Source organism: Osmerus mordax, chromosome 14 (genome assembly GCF_038355195.1).
Source record: "Osmerus mordax isolate fOsmMor3 chromosome 14, fOsmMor3.pri, whole genome shotgun sequence".
In the NCBI taxonomy this organism is placed as follows: domain Eukaryota; kingdom Metazoa; phylum Chordata; class Actinopteri; order Osmeriformes; family Osmeridae; genus Osmerus; species Osmerus mordax.
This window is the reverse complement of record NC_090063.1, coordinates 16,169,587-16,189,812: the sequence shown is the minus strand read 5'-3', so window position 1 is coordinate 16,189,812 and position 20,226 is coordinate 16,169,587. Positions and strand designations below refer to the sequence as shown.

At 47.8% G+C, this 20,226-nt stretch overlaps 1 protein-coding gene across 1 annotated transcript; it reads right to left on the bottom strand.

Annotated features, from left to right (window-relative positions):
* Positions 1 to 392: 392 nt before the first annotated feature.
* Positions 393 to 12,289, bottom strand: LOC136956127 (complexin-1-like). The gene is made up of 4 exons (XM_067249963.1): positions 11,798 to 12,289; positions 10,653 to 10,767; positions 3,612 to 3,790; positions 393 to 1,966 (listed from the first exon to the last, which is right to left on the bottom strand). Exons 2-4 carry the CDS (start codon positions 10,681 to 10,683, stop codon positions 1,778 to 1,780), a joined length of 399 nt encoding a protein of 132 aa, XP_067106064.1. The 5' UTR covers positions 10,684 to 10,767; positions 11,798 to 12,289; the 3' UTR covers positions 393 to 1,777.
* Between the last annotated feature and the right edge of the window lie 7,937 nt (positions 12,290 to 20,226).

Genomic DNA, 20,226 nt, shown 5'->3' with positions numbered 1-20,226 from the left:
ACATGTTTTCTTTACGCAAACAAAACTACATCCAATAGCATTGCTAACAAACTTTTGCATGAAAATATTTTGAGAACGCCATTTGGTGGATTTAAAAATAATAATTTGTATCAATTTGGATGAGGCTGTATTAAAGTACGCATCTATTACAAGGGATAACCAACCAAGACAGGTTGTAATACTGATACGGCAATTACACAAAAATGCAGTGTGAACATGGCTTTGCTGTCTGAATAATATCAGAGTGCAGAACAACAAGCTTAACTCCCTCCTCCTCTTTCTCTCTCAGTCCCTTTCTCTCAATCTCTTTCTTTCGGTTTCTCTCAAACAACGGTTTTACATATTACAGGGGGTGGAGATCCATCCAAAACGAAAAATGACAAACATTATTTTCAGTGAACGAGTTGTTTAATTTTATTTTCAAGCAGAACATACAGGGTGGTCCTTTATTGCTTATATCAGCATTCCATTCTGGTAAAAACCAACACAACATTCTCACAACTAACCAACCAGTCAATGAGTTACAGAATTATCAAGCATAGTATTCTCTTCTTAAACGGTTCTTTTTGTTTATATTATAATTTTTAGTTTTATTTAGCTAAGCTAGCAAAGTTGGTGGTCAAAACAACAGCTATTTTCAGTCCAGGGATTGGAAAAAAACTCTAATAATTTCTCTCTTTCTCTCTTTATACAATGGAAAATGTAGCTGTTGGGTCAATACTGTTTTTCACGAAGTATCTTTTAAATAATTATTGTTAACTTTTTCTGCAAATTGTTAAGTATAATTTGTAGAATATTCCGGTTCATCGATGGAAGCATGAAGTTGTTGTTTTTTCAAACTGTATACTAGCTGTATACAAGTGTGCCACAATAATATGACCCCTCCCTGCAACCTGTAAATTAAATTCCTTAATGCATACAACACAATTTTCATTGCCGTTGTCATTATTATGATTACATCATACCCATGATAGTGGAACCACATTCAAAATCAGAATTATTGCCTTATAATTTTTGCGTGACTAAGAGAAGAAAGGGTTATTGAACGTATTCACAACAGACAGGACTAGACAAATATCATGCAGACATCAGAAAGTACACAGAATTGGAATATAAAATGTTGTTTTAGACCTACGTCATGGTAGTTTGGTGACATTAACAATAGAACATGGGCTCTGACACAGTGTGTGTGTATGTGTGTGTGTATGTGTACGTATGTGTGTACGTGTGTGTGTGTTTAGACTACACATTTTACATGTGTGCAAAAGGTTTTCACATAAATATCATAGACAAAGAAAACGACAACAAACATGTAGCCTTATTGTAAAGAATATGAGAACTCCTCAAAGATCCTTGGAGATAAAATATGGCTTATCAAGTTATTCTTCTCAGATATTAAGACAGACAACACGATTAAATGATTATTTATTCTAGTTTTTCTCATTTTTCTACCTGCCCCTCCCCCACCTCCAGAATATTTACAAATCAAAGGAGTGATGCCTTGAATTAGGTGTTTTGGTGGTGGAGGTTCTTTTTCAAGGGGGTGCTAATCTTTTCTCTGCCTCATTGCAGAAGGACAAAAACGTAATCTAAAACTTCTTGACTAGAAGGATTAAACACTCTAGCTTCACCGTGCCACAGGTTAGCGTTAGCGCCCTCCCAAGGTCACTAAATTACGTTTGTATTAGCCTAGCCTCGCGTCAGCCTAACCTAGCCTAACTCAATGTTAGCCTAGCCTAGCCCAACGTTAGTCTAGCCTAGCGTTAGCCTAGCTCGGCTACTTCTTCAACATGTCTTGAAGGGGGCCCGGGAGGTACTTCATGACTGTATCCATGATGCTCTCCTCCTCTTCTTCTTCGTCTCCGCAGCCGGCGGGTACAGCTTTCTTGGGGCGGGTCAAGCTGCCCTCGGAGGCCTCCTCCACGGCCGCCTCCTCGGTCACCACCTCGCGCTTCTTAATGCCGTACTGTCGGGAGAGACGGAGGACACGACGAAAGTGTGAAACCTTAGTTAAGACTTTCTTCAGGTAAGTATTTATTGAAGTGTGACCCACCCAAGCGTTTTATGGTTCTGTGGTTGTTTTTTAGGTTTACCCAATGCTCCCTCCCTCTCTTTTCATATCTCTCTAACTCACTGTGTCCCTCCTCTATCTGAACCCCCAAAGCAGTTTCTGTTGACGTATTGATGCACAGATATTTTGCAAGCGCCTCCGCATCCTTTAAGATATTTTTGGGCCACAACAAAGATGTTTTTCTTCTTCCTCCTAAAAAGCGGGGCATGCGATGCTGGGATTGAGAAAGCAGCCCTGAATGTCTCATGTCAGGTGGTAATGGAGCCACGATGACAGCCACAGAGAGGAAATTCACCTCAGTACAGCGGGGTGGGAGGTGGGGGTGGGAGTGGGGGGTGGGAGTGGGGGTGGGAGGTGTAGAGTGATGGCAGAAGTGGAACAGAAGAACGGAGAGACAAGAGGAAGAAATCTGTGGTTGAGTATGCAGGATTACAGGAAGCGGAGTGGAGAGAGGGGGATGCACAGAAGGATAAAATGAACAGATGAACAGAATTCTTATTTTAGAGGAAGAATAGAGAGATGGAAGGTTTGGGAATGGGTAGCTCGAAGCTTTTATGGAACGAAGAAAAAAAAAGGTTTTGCTGACGAGAACATCATAGTGTAGCAAATGATGTGCCAACCTCAGCCACTCTGATTTTGATTCTGTCGTTCAGGATTTAGTTTCAGAGCACTGGTTTACCCCATAGACTGGCTCCTACTACCTTTATGGTGCCAGATTATTGCTTTTGCCAGGGAGAGGAGGATGAGAGGATGATGTGTTTCCTGAGAATTCAAACCAGGCCTGTATTCCCCAGCTGCTTCTCCTCTCTTATCCACACAGAGTGCCGGTTTCATAGCAACCACCGCTCTGCTACCGTAGCAACCGGGCTGCTGCAGCCCCATGCCACATAGAGTACCTGAGGGGCAAAGTCCCCCGCAATGCAGTCTGGGAAACGTAGTGTTTCCTTTGACCTGAGCAGAGCAGCGCACCTGGGTTCAGATTAATAGTTTCTCTTTTTGTGTGTTCAGTTGTTTGTAGCCCAGAGTTGTGGGTATAAATAGCTGTGTTTGAAATAAAACCGTCCTCACGGAAAAAGTAAAAGAAAATCGCTACAAAGGGAGAGGAACCAGAGTCGATGTTGGAAGGAAGCCAAGAAAGGGTTTGTGTTTGAAGCACGTAGTACTACAGGCTTCTGCTCCCCCTGCAGAGGATGTGGGGGGTGGGGAGCGCGTGTGGAGCGGAGAGGCTTGTTCACACTGCAGAAGTATTTAGCTGGGACACGTGTTTTCAAGGGTTTAATAACGACATTTAGCCTTGAAACGTGCTAAGTTATTAAATCCTCACTGTAAAGACTTTCTCTTTGAAACGTTGTCTGAACGTCGGCAATAAATCTGCTCAACTGCCCTAAAAGATGTTTCGAAAATATACTGCCACTTAACTTTTGATTTGGGAATTCATGGTCCACCATGAACCATTTAATTAAAAAAATAATATATATTTTATTGCTCACGTTGTTTCTGTGTTTACCACGTTGTTGTTGTTGTTTGTGTGCTTGTTTACCTTGTCCCTGATGCCTTGCCTCATCCCTTCCCTCTCGAGCTCCATCTTGGCGTACTTTTCCTTCCTCTCCTCCTCCTGCTGTCTAAGCGCCTCCTGTCTCTCTTCCTCCTTCTTCTCTGCGTCAGGGTCTGCCTCCTTCTCCTCCCCTCCCAGCATTTTGCCCACGTCAGGGGGGCCACCTGCACACAGAGAGACAGACGGACAGGTGTTAGGAAGAAGAAGAAGAAGAAAGTGATGGGGGTCAGGTGGCTGAGCGGTTAGGGAATCGGGATAGTAATCTGAAGGTTGCCAGTTCGATTCCCGGCAGTGCAAAATGACGTTGTGTCCTTGGGCAAGGCACTTCACCCTACTTGCCTCGGGGGGAATGTCCCTGTACTTACTGTCAGTCGCTCTGGATAAGAGCGTCTGCTAAATGACTAAATGTAAATATAAGAAAGTGAACTCGGAGTCTGAGACTGACGTGGTGAGACAGATGGACACATGACAGAGATAAAGAGATGTACACATGACAGAGATAAAGAGATTGTACAGAAAGATGGACAGAAGTCAGAGACTGTAAGAGGTAGAGGGTGCATTCAGCATGATGAGGAGACAGACTGTCAGCTATCAGACCTTAGAAAAGGAGGTAGTTGTAGGCCTGATCTGAAATTGTTGGCACATACTAGGACACGTCTGCATGCCTCATTCTGGCTGGAATAACTTGTACAAGGACGAACAGAATTAGGGAGGACAGAGGAAACGGAGGAATTGAAGAGAGAGAGGAGAGAATTCCAGTCTTAGGTGGGTTTTTTAGTCGTTGGGCAGACTGCGGAATAAAATCTCGCACACAATCTCAGAAAATCTGAGCGCTGTCTAGTTTGCAGGCCAGTTAGAGGGATCAGGATGGTCTAACACAGGCATGAGTGCATGACTGCCCCACTCAGAGAGAGGGGGGGGAGGGAGGGAGGGATGGGAGACACTCAGCAAGGGAGGGGGAGAAGGAGGGGGAGAAGAAGAAGGAGGGGGAAGAGATGTCCAACCTCAAACCTTTGGCTGTGTGAGGATGGAGGGAGATGGAGTGAGGGTAATAGAGGAGAGGCGGAGGGAAAGAGGGAGGGGGCCTGGGAAAGATGAGGGATGGCCTTTGGACTGCACGAGTGATTCCCTACAAAGAAGGGGAAGGATGGATGGAAGGAAGGGAAGAAAAAGACAGAGGCCATCAGCAAAGATAGAGGACACAGATACAGAGCGTGAGGGGAAAAACAGAGGGAGCGGGAGAGATAAAGATAGAAGAAGAGAGAGAGGTATAGAGGAGCCCCTGGTGATGTTGTTAGCGTGGTGAGTCTTTTTGTCTCATCAGCATAAAAAAACAGAACTGCAGCTAAAAAACACGAGTGGGTGAGACGAAGACAGTGACACGGAAGGATTGGAGGAGGGAGGGGGAGAGCGAGATGGAGAGAGGGGGGGAGAGCGAGATGGAGAGAGGGGGGGGATAGCGAGATGGAGAGAGGGGGGGGAGCGAGATGGAGAGAGGGGAGAGCGAGATGGAGAGAGGGGGGGAGAGCGAGATGGAGAGAGGGGGGGAGAGCGAGATGGAGAGAGGCGGAGTGCGAGATGGAGAGAGGGGGAGGAGAGCGAGATGGAGAGGGGGGGAGCGAGATGGAGAGAGGGGGAGGAGAGCAAGATGGAGAGAGGGGGGGGGGAGCGAGATGGAGAGAGGGGGAGGAGAGCGAGATGGACTGTCAGATAGAATAAGAGAGAATAGGCAGAGGGAGCTAAGAGATGAAAACGGGGGCAACAGAGACAAGAAAAAACGTATTTTCATATCAGGGAAGGGGATTTGGAGGGGGGAGACAGGGTGACAGGAGGAATTTTAGAGAGAGAGGGAGAGAGGAAGTGTGAGAGAGAGAGAGATAGAGGGAGAGAGAGAGGGAGATGGAGAGGAACGAGAGAGAGAGAGAGGGAGCATGAGAGGCAATTAGAGAGAGGGAGAGATCGAGACCGGTCGAGGCTGGTCGGCGGTTTCTTGGTTTGTCTGGGCATGGAGCTGACGTTGCAGATATATCTCTGTGTGTGTGTGTGTGTGTTCTCATGAGTCACTGTATCGCGTATCCAGGTTACGACCTCCCTCTCCCTGCCACCTGTCTCATCACAGGTGTGGGTCCCTTCTAATCCTCCCTCTCCTGTGGGTAGCTCTCCTCGGGGCCCAGTCCCAATCCAAACACAGGTGTTAGCTACCTTTTTCTTTTTCGCCTCTTCCTGTAATTCTCTACGGGCTCAGTCCCAATCTGAACACAGGTGTAGCTACCTTCTAATCCTCCGCTTCCTGTGGTGAGTTGTCCACCGGGCCCAATCCCAATCTGAACATATGTGTAGCTGCCTTCCTCCTTACTTTAGTCAGGTCACCACAGGCTCCCATGGAGTAAAGAACCTCAAGTATAATCCTCTTTTTCCGGTACTGGCTGGTTCTGGGATTTTATTTTTTATATTTTTTGTCTTGGAAGTCATAAGAATTTGGTTAGGTGTGAGCTGATTTACCTACAATTTCAAATGATTAATTTACAGATTTTCTATGAATTGAATACAAAAAAAAGTATTTCTTTTTATATATTTATTTACAAACACTAATTAAATGTAATTACACATTAAATCACATTAAATTAAAACATTTAAATCTACACCTGACAACAAGAAGATGTGGTTTGGTTCAGGATCACTCTAGTTCTCCCAAGAAAACCTTCAGTATGCAATTTCTACATGGGGTTAAGCGTGTAGGATTTGGTGTGGGACGGGGCCCAGGGCCAACCCTCAGTCTTGTGCTCTGTAGCGTGTAGTGATGGTTTCACTGTTTGCATTCTGCTCCATTGCACCCCACTCTGCCTCTTATGTAACCTGGCAGACAGAGAGGTAGAAAATAACAGAATATTTTATAGTATAAATATTACTCCCGAATTTATGAATATTTGGAAGAATTCGGGGTGAGCAGGCAGTATAGGTTACTTGGGGGATGCGTTTGGAAGGATTTTTGGTTGGGTAGAAGTGAAAGGATTTCATGTTAATATTTTGGGTATCATGATGATAATTAGAGTATTACGCGGTAATGTTTCCCAGATGACAACACTGCTGAACCCAGATGAGTTATCTCATCCTTTCCATCGGTGGCAAAGAGTTTAGGATACGTAATCTAACACTCGATCTGTAGCTGGAGAATAAACTTGCGCCCCTCAAACACCACCATGTCTTTGATGTGGCTCAGCGAAGCAAATGGATTAAGTAGCTTTATGAGAGCGTGTAACCTCGCCATCTTCATGGGGGGGTGGTTAAGAAATATTCCGCTCTCTTGCCTGTTTCTCTTTTATTCTCTCTCTTCTTCTTTTCCATCCCCCCATCTTTTAGCCTTCAGTGTTTTGCCTCACCTCCCCCTCACCCTCTCTCTCTGCTTCTTCTACGTCCCCCAGCACTCTCTTGCAACCTTCAGTGTCAATCAACCCTCTCTCTTTCCTCCAGCACCCCCCCTCTCTCTTTCCTCCAGCACCCCCCCCCCTCTCTCTCCTCCAGCACCCCCCCTCTCTCTTTCCTCCAGCACCCCCCCCTCTCTCTCTCCTCCAGCACCCCCCCCTCTCTCTCTCCTCCAGCACCCCCCCTCTCTCTTTCCTCCAGCACCCCCCCCCTCTCTCTCTCCTCCAGCACCCCCCCTCTCTCTTTCCTCCAGCACCCCCCCCTCTCTCTCTCCTCCAGCACCCCCCCTCTCTCTTTCCTCCAGCACCCCCCCCCTCTCTCTCTCCTCCAGCACCCCCCCCCTCTCTCTCTCCTCCAGCACCCCCCCCTCTCCTCTCTCGCTCTCCTCCACCCCCCCCTCTCTCTCCTCCACCCCTCTCTCTCTCCTCCACCCCCCCCTCTCTCTCCTCCCCCCCTCTCTCCTCCAGCACCCCCCCCTCTCTCCTCCACCCCCCGTCTCTCTCTCCTCCACCCCCCCCCTCTCTCTCTCTCCTCCACCCCCTCTCTCTCCTCCACCCCCCCCCTCCCTCCTTATGCTCTCCAGTCGTGACATTGGGACGAGGACGGGGCTGTGTAGCTACATTATTTATAGTTTGTGCGCCGGGCCCCAGTGGAACCTCAAGGTCACCACGGTGATGAATGGAATTTGATTTGCGGCGTAAAGATATGGCCTGGCAGGAAACAGGATGACACCCGACCAATCACGCAAAAGGGATCTTCAGAATCCGCCAATGGTGTCGAAGTGCCGGGGCCTCATTTGCATTAGCGTTAGCCTTCTGCTTAAAGAGCATCTGCTTTGACTCCTAGTTAACCTTGACCCCTAAAATGCAATGGATGCGTGTATATAGGTTAGCATAGTAGCAGAAGCTGTTCTGAGTTTAGTTGGTGGCTTGCCAACTGCCCCACTTCTGTGCCCTTAACCCTGACATTGCTACTCCTCATAAAATATATTTTTTGATCTCTCTCTCTATCACAACCCTCCTTCACTCTATCTCTCTCTCTCACACAATCCTCCTTCTCTCTCTCTCTCTCTCTCTCTCTCTCTCTCTCTCTCTCTCTCTGACCCTCTCTCACTCACGCTCTCTATCAATCTGTCTTTGACTCTCACACACGCACTAACTCACACGCCACGCACGCCCCAGAGATATCATCCCTGATCAGGAGTACCAGTGTGCGAAGCTAGACCCTGGAGCCACATCCAGAGTTCTTCTCTGTGTCTTCCACAAAGCCTCCGCCGCCCCAGCCCTCTCGCTGGAGAGGGGCATCAGGAACCAGGCAGAGCTAAAGGCCTCGACTGCACCAATCAGTGCACACTATAGCATTGATCCACCAATCAGTGCACACTGTAGCATATATCCTTTCTTACACGTCACAAGGTGTGTGTGTGTGTGTGTGTGGATGTGTGTAGGAGTGCAAGATCGAAGAGGGTAAAGACTGGGTTAAGTAGGTGTAGATGTCATAACTTATGTTAATATGCATTCTGACTGGGACCTCAGCATTATGCTGAAGGTGATTGCTCTCTCTCTCTGCCTTTCTATCTCTCTCTGCCTTTCCCTCTCTGCCTCTCCTTCTCTTTCTCTCCCTCTCTCTCTCTCCCTATCTCTCTCTGCCTCTCCTTCTCTCTGCCTCTCCTTCTCTCTCTCTCTCTCTCTCTCTCTCTCTCTCTCTCTCTCTCTCTCTCTCTCTCTCTCTCTCTCAATCTCTCTCTCTCTCCCTATCTCTCTCTGCCTCTCTGCATCCCTATCTCTCTCTCTCCGTATCTCTCTCTTCCTCTCTGCCTCTCTATCTCTCTCTCTCCCTATCTCTTCTTGCCTCCCTATCTCTCACTCTCTCTCTCTATCTCTCTCTGCCTCCCTATCTCTCTCTCTCTCCGTGTCTCTACCTCTCTGCCTCCCTATCTCTCTATCTTTTGTTTGGCAGCTGTTTCTTTCCCTTCCTTCTGTTCCCCCCTCTCTTTCTCAACCACTCACTCACTCTCTCTCTTTTATGCACATAACCGTGTACAATTTTAAACACACATCACACATTTATAACCAAACTCACATCTCTTTTAAGACACATTCAGTACATACACACACCTTTCCTCTCACTGTCAGCTAATCAAATCGGGCTCAGAGACAAAAATTACATAAAGGTTTCCACCAAGAACACAGAACACTGTTAATACAACAGTGAGTCTATCAGAGTATCTTCCGTCTGTATCCATCCTTTCTCTCTCTCTCTCTCTCTCTCTCTCTCTCTCTCTCTCTCTCTCTCTCTCTCTCTCTCTCTCTCTCTCTCTCTTCCTCTCTCTCTCTTTCTCTCTCTTTTTTCCCTTTCTTCAGCCTCTTCCTTTTTTTATCGACCTCTACGGTCTTTCTCTCTTTCTCGCTCTCCAGTCTATTTGCCCAGCTACACGTTCATTCTTTACAGCTCCTCTGTGCCAATCTCTGAGTTAATCTCTGACTTTTATAACACTTTATTTTCTTTTTGTTCTTTTTTTTTATGAGCAAGAAGGGAATTGATTCAAAGTCATTTAGAAAAATGGAGTGTGTGTGGAGGTGTTATCGATTTGTCCGGTTATTAGATTGGCTGATTGATTAATCAATTGATTGATTAGTTTAAACAAATTGATTGTGCGGGATTAGAAAGGTGGCATAATCAAATATTGGCATTCCTGGATTGACTTTGTGAAGATGGGCCATTCATCACTTAAGGAATAAAACAGATACGTCTGAATTTATGAAGGACCATTAAGAATGAGAATGGTTGACATTTTTTTTTTTTTACAACAAAGGAAGATTTCATGTTGCATATGTTTATGGAATAAAACAAGCACCGTCAGACAGTGTTGCACCTTTATGAAGTGTTCTGTATACGTTGATTTATTGCAGCCCTTCACGCGCGAGCTGTTGGTTTAAGAATTATAGCGCGGAGAGAGCACGCGGCTATGCAGAAGTTGGTGGTTGGTCTGGTCCCGCATCACAATGAGAACAGTCGACTACAGTAAAGCTTCCATGGCTCAACTCTCTCTCTCCCTCCCTCCCTCCCTCTCTCTCTCTCTCTCTCTCTCTCTCTCTCTCTCTCTTCCCCCTCCCTCCCTATCTCTCTCTCTCTCTTTCTCCCCCATCCCTCTCTCTCTCTCTCCCCTCTCTCTCTCTCTCTCCCCTCCCTCTCTCTGTCTCTCCCCCCCCCTTTCTCTCTCTCTCCCCCCTACCTCTCTCTCTCTCCTCCCTCCCCTCTCTCTTTCTGTCTCTCTTTCCCCCCTCCCCTCTCTCTCTCTCTCTCTCTCTTTCCTCTCTCTCTCACACTCCCTCCCTCTCTCACTTCTCAAACCTGCAGCCCCCCCTCCCCCCCACACACATACACAGAGCAGTCAAACGAGACAAGCTACCATTGCAGCCTATACGTCTACCAATATGTAAATAACAAATCATGGTAGGTGTTCTCCCTCTGTGTTTGGAAGAGGGAGAGTGTATTGGCCCCGGTGCTACGATTTTGCGCAGGATGTAAGCCTGTGCAGCCCGTTCCTTTGAGAGCCTATATGACCTCAGCTAAATGCTGCAGTGCCGTCAATCAACTCACCTCCCATCGCAGCTTTCATAACAAAATTCATGATGAAGCTTTTCTATTCTTCCTTCTCGGCTGTGAATCGTGGTATTATCTCCGACGACGGTCCAGGGCACACGTAGGCTACAACCTGCGGTGGAGGAATTGAATAAAAGTTAGTATTGGGATTCATTTATTATTATTGTTAGAAGTTGTAATATACATTCAGCCTTGACTCACAAGTAAAGTTTTATAGAGAGGGCAGTGTGATCTTATACGTTTTGATGGGACGTGTGATTTAGAGCTTGGGCTGGTAAGCGCACCTGTGTGGCGTCCTCAATTTACAACCTCGATTCATCATCTAAATTTATGTTGACGCGGGCGAGTTCCACGGAAACAACACGCCGCAAAGGACACAAAAAGGTCAACGAGAAGTTGTTTAAGGTAGTGATAGGCTAAAAAGCCTTTTTTTTACACAGGCGACCGTTGACGGTCACAGCCAGGTAGGCTATCGTAACCCAATAGATTCATCCTGTTCGACGTCGGTGTAGCTAGCTGTAGCTCCACCCGTTTGTGTTGAATTGAACACATAGTGTCAAACTGTCTAAAATGAGAAGACGGAGACTGAAACCTATCAAAGCATATCCTTCCTCCTGTCATGCATCAAGCGACCGAGCAGCATATCCGTTTTTCATAACTGTATTATGATTCCTGGATTGCGGAGGGTAAAATTACGGAGTAGCTCAGGCCTGAGGAGCGAAACGGTGTTAGTTCATGATCGGCTTGTTATCAACGCCTGAAGCCCAATAATCCGCGCCCCGTTCCTACGGAAACTTTCCCTTCTCCATATTCAAACAGAGCCATAATTCGTTAGGTTATAGCCTATTCAATATGCAGGATGAGTAGTCTAGATCTATTTATTCTCCCAAGCAGGGGTTAACTCGATTTTTGACTGCAATCCTGTTTTAACTAGGGTTGCTTGTCGTTTCCCCCAACACGATATAGGCAATCACCCCATATGAACCCTCCGCATGCACACCTAGGAGCACGGCTACATCACACTTCCGTCTCGAGCGGGGACGATTTCAGAACCATTTTGGGGTGGACAGCTCCCGACTCTCCGTCCCGTTTCACGTCAACAACATCTATTGTCTTTCATGGTCTTCCTCATAAGATTTTACCTTTTAGAGTGACTTCAGTTATCTCAAAAGACCGTCGTTTATCCTCGTAGATGTCGAATAGTAAAGGGTGGTGGTTATTTTTTTTAAAGGTTCACTTCGAGCGTCCTCAGTTCTTAATTTCCTTTCCCAGAGCGCGAGGAGTGGAGAGAGGAGCGTAGCGAACGCGTCTTCCTGCTGCACGACGACCGTGCAACGCGTCACAGGCGGGAACTGCAGTTGCTTGGCTGTTGCTGATGATGAGGGGCAATCACATCACACGGAGTTCCACCTTCTCCTCAAACGTCCCGCGTCCTGTTGGGTCTCTCTCTGTCCTCCTCACTTTCTCATCACACTGATGACAGAAATTGACAGCGAAACTAACGACCGATTGCTCGATCGCCCGCCCCTTAATATTGTGGCCTAGAACCCCCTCTGCCTCATTCTCGAAAAGGGAAATCTAAGCTTTCTCCCTGGGGTCGGCTATTTCTTAGACGAAATCAAGTCTATTTAAGCATTATTTGATATAGGCTAGGCAAACCCTCCCTTGACAGCCCGATCTAGATGTTTTTGCAAAACGGGGGTGTTTAGCGAACTCCAAGCTTTATAGGTCGCAGTCCTGCACCGCCTATACTTAGGTATCTGTGTGTAGACTGTAACTCAGCGGGTTGTCTATGAAGCCTGGGTAAAGGTTGCCTCCAATTAACCAGAGAAAGGGTTATAATCCTGCCCTATTCCGAGATATGGCTTACCGTTGACAAATAGTTGCTATTTTTTGGGTGTGTGTGGGTGGGTGGGTGGGGGGGGGGGGGGGGTAGGATTGCAGATATCAAGCTAGCTACTGATTGAGCTCGGAAGGATTAAAGAAAAGAAGAAAAAAAACGTCACGAATCTGCTGCTGTGGCTCATTGCAGTCAGTCGCTGCTGTGAAGTGATTTTTATTTGGCACTTCAGCCCCAGCAGACCTCACAGAAACTGTTTAAAATTTCATAGGATTTTTTTTATACCTCGAACCTATTCTTAACTCCAACTGACGTTTTTTCTCCGAGTAGTTTTCTTTCTCCTGAGGTTTGGTTTGTTTTGGTCAGTAGGTTTGATGTTGACTAGGCTACGGAATTCAATTGGGTCACTTGAATTCGTAAATGAAGAACTTTCGAAATCGGGTCGGACTGGTCAAAGTAGATCAACAACCTCCCAGTTAGGCACAAACTGCAGTTTTGGTGAGTCCATTTCATTGGAGCTTTGATGTACATGAAGGACCCGCCAAGGAAAGTAACCAGGGTAACTATAGGAGAGTGATTTAAGATGGGAGAGGGAGGGGGTAACCAAGGCAACAGGGAGGGTAATCCCCCAAGATGAGGTGTAAATGCAGGTTCTCCTAAAACATTCCATGTCTGCACATGCTCAGTAGCCACCTATGGATTAACTATTAACCTGCAGTCCTCTATGCTTGCACCCCCTCCTGTCTCTCTCTCTTCTTCTCTCTCGCTCTCTCTCTTTCTCTCTCCCCCTCTCTCTCTCTCTTTCTCTCTCTTCTCATCCCTTCAAGACCCTCTCTCCCTCTTTTTTCTCCATCTCACTTTCCACCCCCGTAAATTTAACTCTCACTTTCCCTCCACTCTAGCTCTTCTCTTCCCCTTTTCTCTCTACTGAACACACACACTCTCACTCTCTCTCTTTGTCTATCACACACACACCCTCTCTTTTTGTCATGCACATGTACACACACTGCATATTCCTTGTTAAACCAACTGTGCAAGGTTGACTGCATCTCAGCTCTGCATGCTGCATGCTCTCCTTCAGCCTCTGTGAACACATACTGTAGACTTCCATACACAGCCATGGGCTGGAGAGAGAGGGGAGACAGGGAGGGAGAGAAGGGGGAGAGAGGGGGAGAGAGGGGAGACAGGGAGGGAGAGAGGGGAGACAGGGAGGGAGAGAGGGGAGACAGGGAGGGAGAGAGAGGGGAGAGAGAGAGAGGGGGGGAGAGAGAGAGAGAGAGAGAGGGGGAGAGAGAGAGAGAGGGGGGAGAGAGAGAGAGAGAGAGAGAGGGAGGGGGGGGGGGGGAACACACAGAGGGGCAGAGAGTGCCAGCGTACATATTGCATGAATGCATATTAAGTGCAAGTACATGTCTTGCGTGTGTGGGGAACAGACAGAAAGAGTGGCTAAATGATGTGGTGGCGTGTGAAAACTTGTGTGTGTATATGTGCGTATGTGTGTGTATGTAGGCATATGTGTGTGTGTGCCTATGTGTGTGTGTTGCGCGTGTATGTGTATGTGTGTGTACGTGTGCGTGTGTGTGTGTATGTGTGTTTTGAGGGGAGAGCTGCTCCAGCCCAGTAACCCATCAATTAATCAAGGCATAGAGCTAAGTCTGGTAGACACAGTGACACACACATCCATCACACACACACACATCCATCACACTCTTTATAGAGCCCCCCCAGCAGACTGCTGGGAAGACACACACACACAGACAGACACACACACACACAGACAGACACACACACAGACTTGCACATGCAAGAGTTGTAAATGTACAAACTGACATGCAAGTGTGCATATTCACAGACACACACACACACACACATCACATAACTCCTGGGAAGCAGTTTGTGATGTGAACTGTTTGGAGTGTGTGAGCTCAGATGAAAGACCAAAGCAAGGGAGAACCAGCTGCTCCACACCTGGATATACACACACATACACAAATTGGCCTGAACCTGTGTTGAGTGGCCCTACTGTGGTGAGGGACCCACTTATAAAGAGGAGTCAGGTGGCCTGAGCGGTGAGAGAATCGGGCTAGTAATCCGAAGGTTGCCAGTTCGATTCCCGGTCATGCCAACTGACGCTGTGTCCTTGCAAGGCACTTCACCCTACTTGCCTCGGGGGAATGTCCCTGTACTTACTGTAAGTCGCTCTGGATAAGAGCGTCTGCTAAATGACTAAATGTAAAGAGGAGTCCCTTCTCTCCCATACAGCCCAACACGCTGCATGGCCAAGGGGATTCTAAGATGTGGAGTAGAAAACCTTTACGGCAACTTATATTATCCCACTTAGTACTGCTAGTTTATGTACCCTTAGTATAGTTAGTCCACATATTTAAATTTTAGGTATATGTTTATTGTATGCACCTTCCTGCCAAAGCAAATTCCTTGTCTGTGCAAACTTTCATGGCGAATAAATCCCTTTCTGATTCTGATTCTGATTCTGATTATCAGTGTGCATCAGATGTGGAACAGGCCTGTTCCATGATACGATCTAAAGCCTCTGAATATTCTTGGAAAACGATTTTGTTCTAAGGTCATTTAGAACCATTTTCATGCCATTTGAGTTCTTATTCCAAACTACATTAATTCAAATTAATGAGTTTTGTCTAGTTGTTATTTAGTACAAGTTAAGACTAGTTGTAATTAAAATTTTAAACTAGTTATATTTCCCAAAATACATTTTTGCCATATACAATTCAGGAAAGATGCGTAATTAGAACCGCTTGACCTAAAACTGTTCTTCCTCTTTCCGAAGCGCATATAGAGTAAATGATTATGTAAGGGAGAGAGAGAAAGCGTGTCTATGTGTGCGTGTGTGTGTGCATTACTACCGAAATAAACTGTGACGCCGGTTGTGTGGGTGGGATAAGGCCCAAGGCTTGCTCTGAGTTAAATCTTTTGAAAATTCAATGTTTAATCTCGTTAGAGCTACTGATTATCGGGGAGATTCAGTAGTTTGTGTGAAATGTCAGTTAACTTAAAATGCCTTAATGGATTTATGAATAATGCCCCCATGTGCCTATATAACCTACCTGCAGTGCTTCGATGATGTGTGACTTTGCGTTCTGTATCCAGCATTATGTTCTCTCTCTCTCTCTCTCTCTCTCTCTCTCTCCTCTCTCTCTCTCTCTCCTCTCTCTCTCTCTCTCTCTCTCTCCCTCTCCCTCTCTCTCTCTGTATCTCTCTCCCTTTATCTTTCTCTCCCTCCCTTGTCTTTCACTCCTCTCTCGTTCCCTTGTTCTCCCTCTCTCTCCCCCTCGGGTGTGGAGGTCAGTTTGTCTCTCAGATTAGCCCCCTGTCCATCAGCAGCACTCAGAGGTCTCCAGGGTAGAGGAAGGGGATGGGTAGGTGTGTCCGACCATCCTCCCTCAGCCCAGGCCCCACACCGCCTCTCCCCGGTCCTCAGATTGCTGCAATGCGTAAAGCCTTCACGTCTCTCCACAGACTGAAGGCAGACAGGAAGCTAAGCGGACAGGCTGCAAGCACAAGGCTGCAAGCACAAGGCTGCAAGCACAAGGCTGCAAGCACAAGGCTGCAAAATGGAAAAATGCCGGGTCAGCCAGGTGAACTACAGACAGGCGAGGCAGTAAGGCGTCCGAGAGCTTTTGTGATGTTGAGAGCTTGACTGAATCACAGTCCCCCTTTCCTCCACCCTCAACACCCGCCCCCCGCCCCCCTACTCTCTGTGCGGGACAATGGACGACTCCCAGAACCAGATTTAGAGCTTGTCCAAAGTGCAGTGCAGTAGTGTCAGCTAGCAGAGAGATGCTGCGTAGCTAGCGTTGTGACGTCATGAAAGAAAACTTCTGTCCCCTTTCCTCAGGAAGAGGACTCCTCCCAGAGAGAGGAAGAGTACGCGGCCAGAGTACTGCCCACAGTGCAGGGAGAGCTGCTGGAGTCCATCCCAGACTTGTGTTGTGATACCAACAGATAACCACCCTGCCCCCAGATCCCAGTGGGACACAGGAAGCACCCAGAGGAAGGTTTGGAACGGGTCCAGGCTGTGGTTCAAGTTCACTGTGTCTAGCCCCAGTTGAGATGGAGAGAGAGAAACAGATAGTTTGGTGCTGTAACTCTTCTGCTGCAGAAGCATTCCTAGATGACTGTGTCCGACCTCGACTGACGGATGTCCCTAATGACCCAGTTCTGGGCCCCGTTCCAACAACAACACTAGCATACTAGCACAGCAGCGTCAGAGCTGGGTCACATAGAGAGCGTTTGAAAACCTACAGCGCCGTACCCGATGGTACTACGGAGACATAACTGTCTCACTGTAAATGCTGTACACTTAAACATATGTTTACAAATGCAAATACTATACACTTAATACTGTTTGTCCTATGTGACATAAGGTCCAACTTTATGGTGGAACTCTAGTTTTTAAATCGATGCCCTTTAGAGTTAGTTAAGGTCGTTTGGGTTGGGGTGTTTGGTATCAGGGTGGAGGGCAAACCAATAAGCACCCCCGATCGTTGGGTTTATCCCAAACTTGACAAGGCTTATAGGTTGGGCTGTACCTAATTAGAGGATATTAAGCTGAGGGGCGATGTTCTCTCAATTAGCACACACACACATAACTGTTTCTTCGCAGTTATATAATTAATGTTCTCCTCTGAGCCAAAAAGTGAGCCGGTAATGAACAGCTGTGTCTGAGTAGCTGTAGCGAAAGAGACCAGAACCCAGATCACCCACGGAAAAGACCACGTACGAGCACAGCGAGCTAAAGGCACAATGCCACCGTTTCAGTGGTGTTTTTTAAACGTTTTTTCGTACTTCCCTCTTGTACTTCAACCGCCTGCAACTCCTTGCTAGGCTACCGGACTATGCGAGACCGTTTAATATAATTTTGTTAATAGAAAGTGTGTTTGTGAGTGGGGGGGGGGGCGGGGTGACTGAGTCCAGCGAGAGGCAGGGCAGGTCGGCTCCAGGTCCCTCTTCCTCTCCACTCTCGGGTCGACTTCCCCCTCGTTTCTCTTCAAGCGGGGGAAACACTGCATGGACATTGTCTGTACAGGTGAATTAAGCTGGCTGGCTGGTTCCCGTAACTTCCGCTCTGTGGGTCTCCTGTTTGGCTTCCGTTGCGTCTGACGGACAGCTGATGGGAGTGGGGTTCACCACAATCCCATTGGGTTGGTCTGTGTCTGAATTATGACTGTTTCTTAGCTTGTGAAACCACTCTCGACGCGTTCGCTCTCCCCTCATATCTCTCTTCTCTCCTGCCCCCCCCACTCCCCCACCCCATCTCTATCTCTTCTCCCCCTGCCCCCCCGCCACTCCCCCACCCCATCTCTATCTCTTCTCCCCTGCCCCCCTGCCGCCCCCACTCCCCACCCCATCTCTATCTCTTCTCTCCTCCACCCTCTCTTAGTTTTCTAGTCTCCTCTCTGCCAATTTACACTTCCTGCTTTTCTCTTTGTCCTCCCTGTGCTCTCTCTCTCTCTCTCTCTTCTCTCTCTCTCTCTCTCTCTCTCTCTCTCTCTCTCTCTCTCTCTCTCTCTCTCTCTCTCTCTCTCTCTCTCTCTCTCTCTCTCGCTCCCTCTTATCGCCTCTCCTTCTCCCTCCCTCCTCTCACAGCCCCTGTCCCTGATCTCCTCACCCCTCCCCTGACTCTCTGCCCTAATCCCCCCCCCTCTTCCTCCTCTTCTAAAACCTGACAGAAGTGTTCAGAAAGTCCAGCCTCCCGTTTCAGCCTTGCTCAGCTTCTTACCAGCCCCCCTCCGTATAGATCCCTTTCTCTCCTCTCAGCCCAACCCACAAGCAGTCTACTGGACATACTCCTCCAGTTTCACAGCTACATCTTTCAACACACAGAACAACAACAACAACAACCCCCCCCCCCCTCCTGCCCCCCCCCCCCCCCCCCCGCCCCCCCCCCGCCCCCCCCCCCCCCCCCCGAATCCTGGCTCCCAGCCTGTAATATTCATCACTGCTGATGGGAGACCGGTAAAGCAGTCCCTAGCTAAAATGGTCCAACTCTAGGACTCTTACCTAGCATGGTGAACGGCAGGACGACCATCTTTGTTTGCAGTGAGCGTGGCGCAGGCTGACAGCCTGGCCTGACTCAGCAGATAGGAGGAAGAGAGGAGAGGAAGAGAGGAGAGGAAGAGAGGAGAGGAGGAGGAAGAGAGGAGAGGAAGAGAGGAGAGGAGAGGAAGAGAGGAGAAGAAGAGAGGAGAGGAAGAGAGGAGAGGAAGAGAGGAGAGGAAAGAGAGGAGAAGAAGAGAGGAGAGGAAGAGAGGAAGAGAGGAGAGGAAGAGAGCAAAGGAGAGGAAGAGAGGAGAGGAAGAGAGGAGAGGAAGAGAGGAAGAGAGGAGAGGAGAGGAAGAGAGGAGAGGAGATGAAGAGGAGAGAGGAAGAGAGGAGAGGAAGAGAGGAGAGGAGAAGAAGAGAGGAAGAGGAAGAGGGGAGAGGAAGAGAGGAGAGGAAGAGAGGAAGAGAGGAGAGGAGAAGAAGAGAGGAGAGGAGAGGGAGGAGAGGAGAAGAGGAGAGGAAGAAGAAGGGAGGAGAGGAGGAGAGGAGAGGAAGAGAGGAGAGGAAAAGAGGAGATGAAGTGAGGAAGAGAGAAGAGGACAGGAAGAGAGGATGTGGGCTAGTGCTGGAGGGAGGGATTGTACAGTATTGATTAAGGGGGCTTGATCAATACTCTATGGTTGGTAGTTAGTAGTTTTATGAGAGGCAGTCACGGTGGCTTACTTTGTTTTATGAATCTACCATTCTACCCACGCACACACACACGCGCACACACACACGCACACAGAGCACACACACACACAGAGCACACACACACACAGTCCAAATACCCGAGGCACACACAGGAAATACCACCCACAAATGCATACACACAATCTGACACACACACACATCTGCTCCCCCCAACACACACACATAATACCACACCACCCTTTGCTGACATAGCAGTCTTTCCAATCCTTGGCGAGCACCAAGCTATCAGGGAGCAAGACGAACAGATGACTGTGAGTGTGTCTGTGTGTCTAGTATTGTAAGTGCAAGTATGTGTATGTGTGTCAATGTCAATGCAAGTGTTTATTTGTGTGTAGAATTGTAAATGTGTGTGTGTATATGTGCGTGTTTGAAAAGAGGGACTGGGTGGAAGGGTGCAGCTCAGTCGTGATAGCAGAGAGAAAGCGTTCACTTCAACGAAGGCTTTGTCCTCTGTTCGTACAGTAGACTGTTTACTGTCTCTCTGTGGCGGAGTACTCGCACAGCTGTGTTTGTCAAGGGCCACTCTCTCAGATCGTCACTCAGGTCACACAGACACAGACTCTCCATGACGCAATCTTTCCATGTAAAAAAAAATAATTGCCCGATGATGGGTTGGTTTGGTGAGGGTGCGGCGGAGCTGAAGCTGATATTGAGAAGCATTCAGGATGTGACGGTACTGCGGGCTCTTGTTTGGAAAGCTTTATTTGATACGACTAAAGGAACTCAATCTGACATGTTGAATCTCTGTTCTGCTCTCTCATATCCGCCCCCCTCCTTCTCAACCCCCCCCCACCCCCTCACCCCTACCTCACCCCCTCTAAAAGACCCATGTGTGGCCTGAGAGGGGGGGGGGGGGGGTGTATTGATTATGTTTTCCATCTTGTCTTGCACACACACACACACACACACAAACACACAGAAACAGATACAGAGATACACACATAAACAGACACAGAG

What these genes read in the sequence shown, in the direction of transcription:
- LOC136956127 (XM_067249963.1), bottom strand. Translation starts at nt 10,683, where the DNA reads ATGAATTTTGTTATGAAAGCTGCGATGGGAG. An exon ending in TATGAAAGCTGCGATGGGAG is followed by an intron (nt 3,791 to 10,652) that starts GTGAGTTGATTG and finishes CTCTGTGTGCAG; the next exon opens with GTGGCCCCCCTGACGTGGGC. An exon ending in GGCAAGGCATCAGGGACAAG is followed by an intron (nt 1,967 to 3,611) that starts GTAAACAAGCAC and finishes CTCTCCCGACAG; the next exon opens with TACGGCATTAAGAAGCGCGA.